We start from the raw sequence: 13,549 nt of genomic DNA, 5'->3' as shown, positions 1-13,549 counted from the left end.
GAATGCCCCCCACCCAACATCTGCTACCAGAGAAGGTGGCAGGTGACAGAGGAGATGGGGGAGGCAGCTTCTGGCTGGGGGTGGGGATTCAGGAGTGTGAGGATAAGTCCTGAGGGCCAGGACATCCACAATTAGGGGAGCAGTTAGGACTCAGGTCTCTGTTTCCAAGGAAGCCTCCAAACTGAGCATCTGGGCCACTTTCCTGGTCTAAGGCACTGCCGTCTCCTGCCTAGGCTAGTGCGGTGGCCTTCATGCTGATCTCCCCACTCCTGCATCGGCAGTCTGTTCCCCACATGGCAGAGAGGGACCCTGCGAACACTCAAATCAGATCCTTGCTCCTCTTTTCAACACCCTCCGTATCTCTGTTTCATTCAAGGTAAAAGTAAAAGTTCCTATGATCTCCCATCAGTAAGTTGATGACCTCATCTTCAACAGCTCACTCCACTCCATACCTGCTGGCCTTTTCCCTGAATCACAAGCATCCTCCCTCCTTGGTCCTTTAGCACTGGCTGTTCCATCTACCTGCAACATCCCCAACTCCAATGTCCTAGACCCATAACCACTGGACCCATCTCAAACTGGCCTCAGGGTGTTCCTCAAACCTGCTCCTTCTCCCTGTCCCTGCCTCAGGGCAGCCCCATCATCCTCCAGTCCCCAGGCCAGAGCTCTGAGTCTTTCCCTAGACACCCTCTCCCTCTCCCCTCCTGTAAGGCCTGTCCACTCCACTCCCTGAGTGTCTTCCCCACCTGCCCCTTTTTGCCTCCCCATAGTCCCACCCTGGTCCAACTCCATCCTCCTCCCTGGGCTCTCAGCTCCCAATGTTGGTGAACACCTCCAACCCAGAGGGATCTTTCTTTGTTTTTTTTTTTTTTTTTAGATAGAGTTTCACTCTTGTTGCCCAGGCTGGAATGCAATGGTGTGATCTCAGCTCACCACAACCTCCACCTCCCAGGTTCAAGCGATTCTCCTGCCTCAGCCTCCCTAGTAGCTGGGATTACAGGCATGTGCCACCATGCCCAGCTAATTTGGTATTTTTAGTAGAGATAGGGTTTCTCCATGTTAGTCAGGCTGGTCTCGAACTCCTGACCTCAGGTGATCCACCTGCCTCAGCCTCTCAGAGTGCTGGGATTACAGGCGTGAGCCACCAAGACTGGCCACTTTTTTTTTTTTTTTTTTTTTTTTTTTTTTTTTTTTTTGAGACAGAGTCTCTGTCTATTACCCAGGCTGGAGTGGAGTGCAGTGGTGTGGTCTTGGCTCACATTCTCCTGCCTCAGCCTCCTGAGTCGCTGGGACTACAGGCGTGCACCAGGAAGTGCAGTTAATTTCTGTATTTTTAGTAGAGACGGGGTTTCACCATGTTGGCCAAGCTGGTCTCGAACTCCTAAACTCAGGTAATCCTCTTGCCTCAGCCTCCCAAAGTGCTGGGATTATGGGCATGAGCCACCATGCCCAGCCAAAGGGATCTATTTTTCTAAACTTGTATGCACCTCCCCTTGATAAAATGTTGCAACCTCTCCCCATCTCAGACAGAATAAAATCCAAATTACTCATCATAGATCACCTAGCCCCTTCCATCCCCTGAGCATCAGCTCCTCCATGTCTCCCATTGCCTCCCATTCTCTAGCCACACTGCTCTTCCTCCTGTATTTCCAACATGCCAAGCTCATTTCTACCTCAGCAGACTTTGCATCTGCTGTGCCCCCTGCCTGAAATGCATTCTGTCTTCATCTTTGTATGTCATTGAGCCATCAACTTCCCAGACAGCACTTTTCTGACCACCATATCTAAAATCTCAACACCACCAACTGACATTTTATATTCCTATTACTGTTTTATCATCATCTGTATTTTTCTGGTAGCTTTTTTTTTTTTTTAGTCATGGTCTCACTGTTGCCCAGGCTGGAGTGCAGTGGCACGATCATAGCTCACGGCAGCCTCACACTACTGGGCTCAAGTGATCCTCCTGCCTCAGCCTCCTGAGTAGCTGGGACCACAGGCACGCACCACCATGCCTGGCTAATTTTTAAAATTTTTCTAAGGTCTCATTATGTTGGCCAGGCTGGTCTCAAACTCCTGGCCTCAGTGTTCCTCCCATCTCAGCCTCCCAAAGTGCTGGGATTACAGGCCACTTCACTTGGCCCTGCATAGCTTTTTAAACTTCTCTAACTAGAACTGGTCCTTTTTCCATACATGACTTCTTTACATATTTATGTATTTATTATCTGTCTTCCTCACCACAGTGTAAGCTCCTAAAAGGCACATCTTTGTCTATTTGTCTCTATACTGGATCAAGATTGCCTGGATTCGAATTTCAACTCCAACGCCCAGCTATATGTGATCTTGGGCAGATGACACCACCTATCTGGGCTTTCATTTCCTCACTGGTAAAACGGGGTACTAAATAGTATCTAATTTATGGGGTTGTTGTGTGTATTAAATGTCAAGTGCTTAGAACAGTGCTTGGAACAGGGTCGATACAAAATGATTATCGTGATGGTGGTGATCATGACAATTATTTTTATCATTATTTTCATCCCTACCACCTGGAATAGGATTCCAGCATATTAAGGATATTATTGGAAGGAATGCATGAATGGGTAAATGGTGGGGAACGCCTTCCTAAGTCCCACGTGGCGGGGCTTGGCAGGGGCCACTCGAGGGTCACCTGGAAGCGCAGGATGATGGTCCAGACCAGCCCCAGCGTCAGCCGGTGATTCCCATCCACGATGTCATGCGAACCCACGTTCTCCAGGTGCACGCGCTGCTCCTTCAGAAACTGAAGCGCCTTGTCCACGTTCTCCAGTGAGTGGATCCGCATGCGGCCGCGCGTGGGCCTGGGCTAGGGCGACAGGGGCGGTGGGCGATCGGGGGTCTGGACAGACAGGAGCATGGCGCCCTCGGCCCCGCTGCTTCCAAAGAAGCCCGCCTCCCATGGCCACGCCCCCTGAGTGTCCAGGATCAGGCCGTCCTCCTCTCATTTTATCCAAGACACAGGACTCAATCCTTCTAAAGAAGCCCTGTCTCTTCCCATAGCCAGACCCTTTAAAGAATCACATCCCTTCAAGGTTTATTCACGTCCCTGGCTCTGCCCCTTCCACGGGCGCCCCACTTTGAACCTGATAACCACGCCCCCTATCATGAAGCCCCGCCCTCCTAGCCCATAGTCTCAGCCCTGGCCCTGCCATTGGATCCCTCTCTACCAATGTTTTGCCACTAATCCCATGGCCGCCCCTGCGTAGTGGCTCAATCCTGTAATCCCAGCACTTTGGGAGGCCGAGGCGGGTGGGTCACTTGAGGCGAGGAGTTCGAGACCAGCCTGGCCAACATGGCGAAACACTGTCTGTAACTAAAAATGCAAAAATTAGCCGGGCTTGGTAGCGCGCTCCCGCAATCCTAGGTACTCGGGAGGCTGAGGCAGGAGAATCCTTTGAACCCGGGAAGCGGAGGCTGCAGTTGAGCTGAGATCGCGCCACTGCACTCCAGCTTGGGTGAGGGAGCGAGACTTCGTTTCAAACAAACAAACAAAAACTCCTGCGTCACACCCCTCGCTGCTTCCCTTTCGGGTCCCTACCTAAAACCACGCCCATCCCAATCAAGCTCCGCCCTGCCCCAGTGCTCTTCCCCTTGTTTATAGCTCAATTCCTTCCAACAGCGTTGGTTCCTATCTTTTTTTTTTTTTTTTGCTTTTGTTGTTGTTTTTGAAACGGAGTCTCACTCTGTCGCCCAGACTGGACTGCAGTGGCGCAATCTTGACTCACTGCAACCTCTGCCTCCTGGGTTCAAGCGATTCTCCTGCCTCAGCCTCCTGAGCAGCTGGGACTACCGGTGCCCGCCACCACACCCGGCTAATGCTTTTTGATTTTTTAAAAAAATTTTTGTAGAAACGGGTCTCACCACAGCGCTCGGGGTTTTTTGTTTGTTTGTTTGTTTGTTTTGAGACAGGGTCTCTGCCGGGCGCAGTGGCTCACGCCTCTAATCCCAGCACTTTGGGAGGCCGAGGCTGGAGGATTGCTTGAGTCCAGGAGTTCTAGATCGGCCTGGGCGACATAGTGACGCCTCGTATCTCTTTAAAAGAATAAAAAAAATTAAGAAAAAAGAGAGAGAAACAGAGTCTCGCTTTGTCGCCCAGGCTGCAGAGCAGTGGTGCAATCATCGCTCACTGCAGCCTCGACCTCCCAGGCTCAATCGATCCTCTCGCCTCAACCTCCTGGGTACTTGGGACTACAGGCCTGCGCCACCATGCCTGGTTAATTTAAACAAACAAACCGTAGAGACGGGGGTCTCATTATGTTGCCCGGGCTGTTCTGAAACTCCTGGGCTCAAGTGTTCCTCCCATCTTGGCCCCCCAAAGTGCTGAGATTACAGGCATGAGCCACACCGCCCAGCTGTTTGTTCCTATTCTATAGCCATGCCCCTCACAATTCCTTGAGATCCAGGCTCCAGTCCTTTAACGAATCTCTACCCCATAAGAATCCCACGCTTTTACATGAAACCCCATTCAAGCCCAGAGACACAGCCCCAACCCATACAAGCCACATCCCAGGACACCGTCTGCGTCCCTAGACACCCACGACCTCAGGTGTCACCCTACCAACGAACACTGCCCCCTAGCCTAGAGCCCCGCACCTTCATCCACTACCCACCCCCAACCCGCAACACAGTTCTGCCCCTGTTTTATAGCATGCCCCTGCTAGCTCATAACCCGGGCCAGTCCCTTCTAACAAAGCTCCTCCTTCCTCTAATGGCCTTGTCCCTTGCAACAGAGCCCGGCCCCTTCCACCGAAGCCCCGCCTCGCAACCGTAGCTAGCGAGCCATCAGCTTCGGTTCCAGCCACGCGCCCAGGCTTCTCACAACCAAGCTCCACCCCAGCGCCACAGCCCCACACACCCGAGTAGAGGGACCTCTTACCCACAGGGCCCTTCCAGCACGTTCCACCCGCCCATGAGCCAGGCCCCTGCTTGCAGTTCAGCCCTTCCAGAGAAGCCCAACCCCCAGCCTGAGATCCCAGGGAGGAACCCTGCCCCAGCCCTTCAGGCCCCCTCACCAGCTGCTCCCCAGACAGCACTTCCAGGAGCCGCGTGAGTACGAAGCCGTCCCGCAGGTCCACATAGAGGTCCCCGATGTGGCAGCCCACGCGGGCGAGGTGCGAGTTCACCCACTTGGTGAAGGTTTTCTTCTGCACGGCTTCCCGCTCATCTGGAGGACAGGCCCTGATGAGCCCCCAGGCGCTTCCACCTTCACCCCAGCCCTCCGCAAGCCAAGCCTGCTCAGGCCCAGCTCTCTGCAAGAGTCCAGCCTCACAGGCTGATCACTTGAGGTAGGAATTCGAGACCAGCCTGGCCAATATGGTGAAACCCCGTCTCTACTAAAAATACAAAAAGCAGCCGGACATGGTGGCGGTCGCCCATAGTCCCAGCTACTGGAGAGGCTGAGGCAGGAGAATTGCTTGAACCTGGGAGGCGGAGGCTGCGGTGAGCCAAGATCGCATCACTGTACTCCGGCCTGGGCGACAGAGCAAGACTCCATCTCAAAAAAAAAAAAAAAAAAAAAAAGAGTAAGTCGGCTGGGTGCGGTGGCTCACGCCTGTAATCCCAGCACTTTGGAAGGCCGAGGTGGGCAGATCACAAAGTCAGGAGTTCAAGACCAGCCTGGCCAATATGGTGAAACCCTGTCTCTACTAAAAATACAAAAAAAAAAAAACTTAACCGGGCATGGTGGTGCATGCCTGTAATCCCAGCTACTCGGGAGACTGAGGCAGGAGAATTGCTTGAACCAGGGAGACGGAGGTTGCAGTGAGCCGAGATCACGCCACTGCACTCCAGCCTGGGCAATAGAGCAAGACTCCTTCTCAAAAAAAAAAAAAAAGAGAGAGAGAGTCCAGCCTCAGCAACCATGTCTCCACCTACCTGGGATGCCTTCCCCTACCTTCTGCCACCCACCTGGTGACAACCTTCCTGTCCCTTGAAGTTTTCCTGAGATGTCACTTGCACAGGAAGCCTTCCCTGCTTGTGACCCCAGTTGGCTCTAGTCATTCATTCATTCAATAAATATTCGAATGCACACTCTGTGCCTGTTCAAGGCTCTGTGAATACAGCAGGGCCCTCACAGAGCTCAGTTCAGAGAGGACACGGATAAATACAGCCATGGTCTCAGCCTCCCAAAGTGCTGGGATTACAGGCATGAGCCATCGCGCCCGGCCTTAAGGAACTGTCAAACTGTTTTCCAAAGTAACTGCACCATAGGCCAGGCATGGTGGCTCATGCCTGTAATCCCAGCACTTTGGGAGGCCAAGGCAGGTGGATTGCTGGAGTTCAAGAGTTTGAGACCTGCCTGGGCAACATGGTGAAGACTCTGTCTCTACAAAAAAATACAAAAAATTAGCCAGGCAGGGTGGAATGCCCCTGTACTCCCAGCTCCTTGAGTGGCTGAGACAGGAGGATCGCTTAAGCTTGGGAGGTCGAGGCTGCAGTGACCTGTGCTCATGCCACTGCACTCCAGCAAGGGTGACAGAGCCAGACCCTGTCTCAAAAAAAAAAAAAAAAAGTTGCTGCACCAGCAATGTGTGAGGGCTCCAAATCTTTGCCAACACTTGCTATTTCCCAACCCCTCCTTTTTTTTTTTCCCTTGAGACGGGGGTCTCACTACGTTGCCCAGGCTGGAATGCAATGGTGCAATCTTGGCTCATTGCAACCTCTGCCTCCCAGCCTCAGGTGATCCTCCCATCGCAGCCTCCCAAGTAGCTGGGACCAAAGGAGCATGCCACCAGGCCTGGCTAATTTTTGTATTCGGTGTGGAGACAGGGGTCTCACTATGTTGCCCAGGCTGGTCTCAAACCCCTGGGCTCAAGGAATCCACTCACCTAGGCCTCCCAAAGTGCTGGGATTACAGGTGTTAGCCACTGCGCTTGGTCATTTCCCTCTACTTTTTTTCTTTTTTTTTTATGGCCATCCTAGTGGGCGTGAAGTGGTACCTCACTGTGGTTTTCTTTTGCACTTCCCTAATGGCTAGTGATGTTGAGCATCTTTTCATGCTCCATCAGGCAGTTGTATATCTTTGGAGAAACGTCATTCAAATCCCTTGGACATTTTTTAGTAGAATTACTCTTTTTTTTTTTTTTTTTGAGTCACAATCTCACTCTGCCGCCTAGGCTTGAGTGCAGTGCCACAATCGTGGCTCACTGCAGCCTCAACCTCTCAGGCTTACACAATTCTCCCACCTCAGCCTCCTGAGTAGCTGGGGTTACAGGCACATGCCACCATGCCCGTCTGATTTTTTTATTTTTATTTTTGTAGAGACAAGGGTCTCACGATGTTGCCCAGGCTGGTCTCAACCTTCTGTGCTCCAGCAATCCTCCCATGTACGCTTCCCAAAGTGCTGAGATTACAGGCTCGAGCCACCACAACCAGCCAGTTACATGTCTTTTTATCATCTCTACTATCTTTGCGACTTCCTGTGAATCTGTAATTATTTCATAATCTAAAGTTTTAAAAAGGCCGGGCACGGTGGCTCACACTTGTAATTCTGGCACTTTGGGAGGCCAAGGTAGGCGGATTGCCTGAGCTCAGGAGTTCAAGACCAGCCTGGGCAACTTGGCGAAACCCTGTCTCCTCTAAAAATACAAAAAACTAGCAGGACTTAGTGGCGCACATCTGTAATCTCAGCTACTCAGGAGGCTGAGGGATGAGAATCGCTTGAACCAGGGAGATGGAGGTTGCAGTGAGCCAAGAGCGTGCCACTGCACTCCAGCTTGGGCTACAGAGCAAGACTCTGCCTCCAAAATAAATAAATAATAAAGTTTAGGCCAGGCACTGTGGCTCACGCCTGTAATCCCAGCACTTTGGGAGGCTGAGGCAGGTGGATCACCTGAGGTCAGGAGTTCGAGACCAGCCTGGCCGACATGGTGAAACCCCATCTCTACCAGAAAAACAAAAATTAGCCAGGCGTGGTGGTGGGTGCCTGTAATTCCAGCTACTCGGGAGGCTGAGGCAGGAGAATTGCTTGAACCCGGGAGGCAGAGGTTGCAGTGAGTGGCAATCGTGCCACCACACTCCAGCCTGGGTGACAGAGCAAGACTCCATCTCAAAAAAATAAATAAATGAATTATTTTAAAATAAAGTGGTTTTTTTTTGTTTTTTGTTTATTTGTTTGTTTTGAGACGGAGTCTCACTCTGTCGCCCAGCCTGGAGTGCAGTGGCGCGATCTCAGCTCACTGCAAGCTTTGCCTCCCCGGTTCACGCCATTCTCCTGCCTCAGCCTCCTGAGTAGCTGGGACTACAGGCACCCGCCACCACGCCCGGCTAATTTTTTTTGTTTTTTTTTAGTAGAGATGGGGTTTCACCATGTTAGCGAGGATGGTCTCGATCTCCTGACCTCGTGATCCGCCCCCCCCCTCGGCCTCCCAAAGTGCTAGGATTACAGGCGTGAGCCACCTCGCCCGGCCAAAAATAAAGTTTAAAAAAGAAAAAGAAAATTGCTGCCTGGCCTTCCTCTTTCTTCCCCTGACTCCCATAAACTGGAAAACCAAGGTCAAGGTCTACAGAATACAAGATGAAATTAACCTGGAATCTACACTGACCTCTCTGAGCTAAGTCTTCCTGCCAACTGTGTTGATCATCTCGAGGTTATCCGGGAGGGAGAAATAGCTTCTCCATTAAGCCACTGTACTGTTAAGTCGATTTGTTGGCAGCTTAGCCTGTACAGTTACTGTTAAAATCCCATTACTAAATAATATTAAGTTTCCTATTAAGTTTTCCATTAATTCAGGAATAAAGATGTATATTTCCAGTTTATTTCTCCTTCAACCATTTGAAATCTCTCAATAATTTCCTTTTTCATAAAATTTACCTTTTGTAACATTATAATAGTGGGGTGAAGGGAAGGGGTGATGGTTAATGGGTACAAAATATGGAAAGAATGAATAAGATCTAGTATTTGATATCAGTACAACAGGATGATTATATTCAATAATAATTTAATTGTACTTGTTTTTCTCTCTTTTTTTTGATACAGGGTCTGCCCGGTATAAAATCCAGGCTGGAGTGCGGTGGTGTGAGATCATGGCTCACTGCAACCTCTGCCTCCCAGGCTCAAGCCATCCTTCCACCTCAGGTTTGCGAATAGCTGGGACTACAGGCATGCACCACCATGCCCAGCTAGTTTTTGTATTTTTAGAAGAGTCAGGGTTTAGCCATGTTGCCCAGGCTTGTCTCAAACTCCTGGACTCAAGTGATCCACCCGCCTTGGCCTCCCAAAGTGCTGGGATTACAGGCATGAGCTACTGCACCTGGCCTGATTGCACATTTTAAAATAATTAAAAGAGTATAATTGGATTGTCTGCAACACAAAAGTATCTATCCCATAAATATATATAACTGCTATGTGCCCACTAAAATTAAAAATACAATTTTTTAAAAAAATATTGCTTCTTACTCTAGCAGTAGAAAATATACATTTACTTATCTGTATTTTTTTAACTTTAAATTGCACCTTGAATGTTTACCTCTAGTTTGAAAACAAATATGCAAATATTAACAGTAAATGCAAAGGAAATATCTTGTTTGTGTCAATGTGGGTTTTGTGCTGTTTAGATAAGATGGGACCCTACGTGAATACTGATCATCAATCATACCTGAGAAAGTGATGGCAGAAAAGATGCTAAATTGAGTATTTATTCCTCTGCCTTCTAACAGATGATGCCCACGCCAAATAGCAGGTTTTGGCTAGTACTAAAGCCAAAGTGGAACTTTAGTGCATCCCCAGAGTGGTACCAGAATGAGGACAACTGGGTTCTGCCCTGTCTCTACTAATAACTGGCCAGGTGACTTCTCGAGGTCATCTCCCTCTTTGGACCCCAGTTTTCACATTTGCAAAAAGAGGGATTTGGACTAGATTTGGCTTTCTTCAATGGATTCTGGGGGAATCATCGGTTTGGGGAACTCATACTTCAGAGAGGTAGGGGTTGGGGTGTGTGTGTGTGCATATGTGTATACATATATATTTTTTATTTATTTGTTTATTTATTCATTTATTTATTTAGAGATGGAGTCTCCCTCTGTCTCCCAGGCTGGAGTGCAGTGGTGTAATCTTGACTCACTGCAACCTCCACCTCCCAGATTCAAGCAATTCTCCTGCCTCAGCCTCCTGAGTAGCTGGGATTACAGGCATGCGCCACCACGCCCAACTAATTTTATATATTTAATAGAGACAGGGTTTCTCCATGTTGGTCAGGTTGGTCTTGAACTCCCGACCTCAGGTGATCTACCCGCCTCGGCTCCCAAAGTGCTGGGATTACAGGCATGAGCCACTGAGCCCAGCCTCTGAGATATATTTGGTTGCACCCCCACTGCGTTTTATAAAAATGTAAATCAGTTGCCAATATTTTAAAATAGGAAGATTTTGTCTTTAAAAAATTTAGATTTTTGGCTTCTTATGAAATATTACATGATACGGCAACCCTGGACCTCCATTCCTGCCAGGCTGCCATCGTGGCGGCTGCGTGGCCGCTGCCGTCTTACAGGAGGTCCCAGTTCTCTCAGTGTATGCAGCCCATCTGGTCTCGGTGGGCACTTCAGTTCTCAAATCTTGCTCCATGCTAACAAGACTGTAATCAGGAATAGAAAAATCAGGCCAGGCATGCTGGCTCATGCCCATTATCCCAGCACTTTGGGAGGCCGAGGCAGGAGGATTGCTCGAGGCCAGGAGTTCCACACCAGCCTCGGCAACATAGCAAGACCCCATTTGTATAAAAAATTAAAAATCAGGTCAGGCGTGGTGGCTCAGGCCTGTAATCAGAGCACTTTGGGAGGCCGAGGTGGGTGGATCACCTGAGGTCAGGAGTCCGAGACCAGCCTGGCTAACATGGTGAAACCCCATCTCTACTAAAAATATAAAAATTAGCCAGGCATGGTGGCACACGCCTGTAATCCCAGCTACTCAGGAGGCTGAGGCAGGAGAATCGCTTGAACCTGGGAGGTGGAGGTTGCAGTGAGCTGAGATCACGCCATTGCACTCCAGCCTGGGCAACAAGAGTAAAACTTCGTCTCAAAAAAAAAAAAAATTAAAACTTAGCCAGACATGGTGGCGGGCACCTGTAATCAGCTACTCAGGAAGCTGAGGCAGGAGAATTGCTTGAATCTGGGAGGCGGAGGTTGCAGTGAGCTGAGATTGCGCCATCGCACTCCAGCCTGGGCAACAAGAGTAAAACTTCATCTCAAAAAAAAAAAAAAAAAATTAAAGCTTAGCCAGGCATGGTGGCCTGTGCCTATAGTCCTAGCTACTCAGGAGGCTAAGATGGCAGAATCCCTTGATCCCAGGAGGTTGAGACTTCAGTGAGCCATTGTTGCAACACTACACTTCAACCTGGGTGAGAGAGTGAAACTCTGTCTCAAAAACTACATATATATAATATATGCATATATATATATATATATATATATATATAATCCTTTATGAAGTTGCCATTCAGATGGTCTAGGCTCAATTTCTTTCTTTTCTTTCTTTCTTTCCTTTCCTTTTCTCTTTCTTTCCTTTCCTTTCTTTTTCTTTCTTTTCTTTCTCTTTCTTTCTTTCCTTTTTTTCTTTCTCTCTCCTTCCTTCCTTCCCTCCCTCTCTCTCTTTCTTTCCTTCCTTTTTTGTTCCTTCTTTCTTCCTTTCATTCTTTCTCCCTTTCTCTTTCTTTCTTTTCTTTCTTTCTTTCTTTCTTTCTCTCTCTCTTTCTTTCTTTCTTTTTTCTTTCTTTGTCTCACTCTGTCACCCAGGCTCTGGAGTGCAGTGGCATGATCATGGCTCAGTGAAGCCTCAACCTCCCTGGGCTCAGGTAATCCTCCCACTTCAGCCTCCCCAGTAGCTGGGACTACAGGCGCATGTCCACACTTGGCTAATTTTTGTATTTTTTGTACAGACAGGATCTTGCCATGTTTCCCAGGCTGGCCTCAAACTCCTGGGCTCAAGCAATCCTCCTGCCGCAGCCTCCCAAAGTGCTGGGCTTACAGGTGTAAGCCACCGCACCCAGCTCAGGATCAGTTTCTATTCACTTTCTTTGGGTATCATCAAAATGAAATCACAAAACAAAAAGTATTGTCATGGGGCTGGGCATGGTGGCTCATGCCTGTAATCCCAGCACTTTGGGAGGCCTAGGTGGGTGGATCACTTGAGGTCAGGAGTTTGACACCAGCTGGCCAACATGATGAAATCCTCTCTCTACCAAAAAATACAAAAATTAGCCATGCGTGGTGTCACATGCCTGTAATCCCAGCTACTCGGAAGGCCGAGGCAGGAGAATCACTTGAGCCTGGAGGTGGAGGTTGCAGTGAGCCAAGATTACGCCATTGCACTCCAGCCTAGGCGACAGCAAGACTCTCTCAAAAAAAAAAAAAAAAAAAAAAAATTCTCAGAGTGTTGCCCTGACCTGAGATGACATTGAATGTTGACCGTGTTGGTGTGTTTACTGTGTGGGGGTCTTCCGTTTCCCTCTCTGGTGCCACCCTCCACTCCTCTTCCCCGCGCTGTGGTGGGTCCAGGGAGGCTGGCCAGTGTGGACTGTATGAATGGACTCCCCAACCCTCAGAGTCCCTCAGACTTCCAGCTGGGTTTGGCCAGCAGGAGATCAGAGGAGTCAAGGGCTTTATTCCTTCCTGCTCCCTCCCTCCCTGTCTGACCTGCTCCTGGCAGTGCCTGGTTTCTTTCTCTACATCCCCAGCTCCTGCTGGTGACACCTCTCTCCTCTGTCACCACTCCCTTCTCTGCTCCAGTCACTGCGGGTCTCCACTGCCCTTGTAGGTTCCCTTAACCCAGCCCACCTCTATGTCAATAGTCCCTTCATTAAACTTGCCCCAACTTTACCCCTTTGTGGGATGCCATCTGCTTCCTGCCAGGACCGTAGCTGACACAGATACCTTTGGGGTTTCAAGACTCCTGGCCAGGCTGGGCGAGGTGGCTCACACCTGTAATCTGAACACTTTGGGAGGCCAAGGTGGGAGGATCACTTGAGCCCAGGAGTTTGAGACCAGACTGGGCAATATAGTGAGGCCCCCATCTCTTAAAAAATTTTTTTTAAATAGCTAGGCATGGTGGGTGTCCACCTGTGGTGCCAGCTGCTCAGAAGGCTGAGGTAGGAAGATCGCTTGAGCCTGGGAGTTCGGGGCTGCAGTGAGCTGTGATTGCACCACTGCATTCCAGCCTGGGCAAGAGAAGGAGACCCTGTCTCAAAACAAACAAACAAACAAACAAAAATGCTCCAGGCCAAATGAGAGTTTCCTCTGTCTGCTATTGTGCTTATATTGAGTTCTTTTTATTTATTTATTTATTTATTTATTTATTTTTAGACAGTCCCACTCTGTCACCCAGGCAGTAGTTCAGGGGCACGATCACGGCTCACTGCAGCCTTGACCTCCTAGGCTCAAGGGACACTCCCATCTCAGCCTCCTGAGGGGACTACAGGCGTGCACCACCACAGCTGGCTATGTTTTTCATTTTTACTTTTTGTAGAGATGGGGTCTTGTTATGTTGTCCAGGCTGGTCTCAAACTCCTGGGCTCAAATGATCCTCCCA

General features: G+C 49.5%; 1 protein-coding gene across 1 annotated transcript in view; it reads right to left on the bottom strand.

Annotated features, from left to right (window-relative positions):
* SPTBN4 (spectrin beta, non-erythrocytic 4) overlaps positions 1–13,549 on the bottom strand; it is a 112,025-nt gene that overhangs the window by 82,579 nt on the left and 15,897 nt on the right. Inside the window, exons 3-4 of the mRNA XM_024237088.3 lie at positions 5,046–5,197; positions 2,666–2,839 (exon numbers count right to left, since the gene is read on the bottom strand). Coding sequence (XP_024092856.2) covers positions 2,666–2,839; positions 5,046–5,197 — 326 coding nt within the window. The remainder of the gene's footprint in view (positions 1–2,665; positions 2,840–5,045; positions 5,198–13,549) is intronic.

The sequence above is a fragment of the Pongo abelii genome, chromosome 20, assembly GCF_028885655.2.
Source record: "Pongo abelii isolate AG06213 chromosome 20, NHGRI_mPonAbe1-v2.0_pri, whole genome shotgun sequence".
Taxonomy (NCBI): Eukaryota; Metazoa; Chordata; class Mammalia; order Primates; family Hominidae; genus Pongo; species Pongo abelii.
This window is presented reverse-complemented; position numbering and strand designations above follow the sequence as displayed.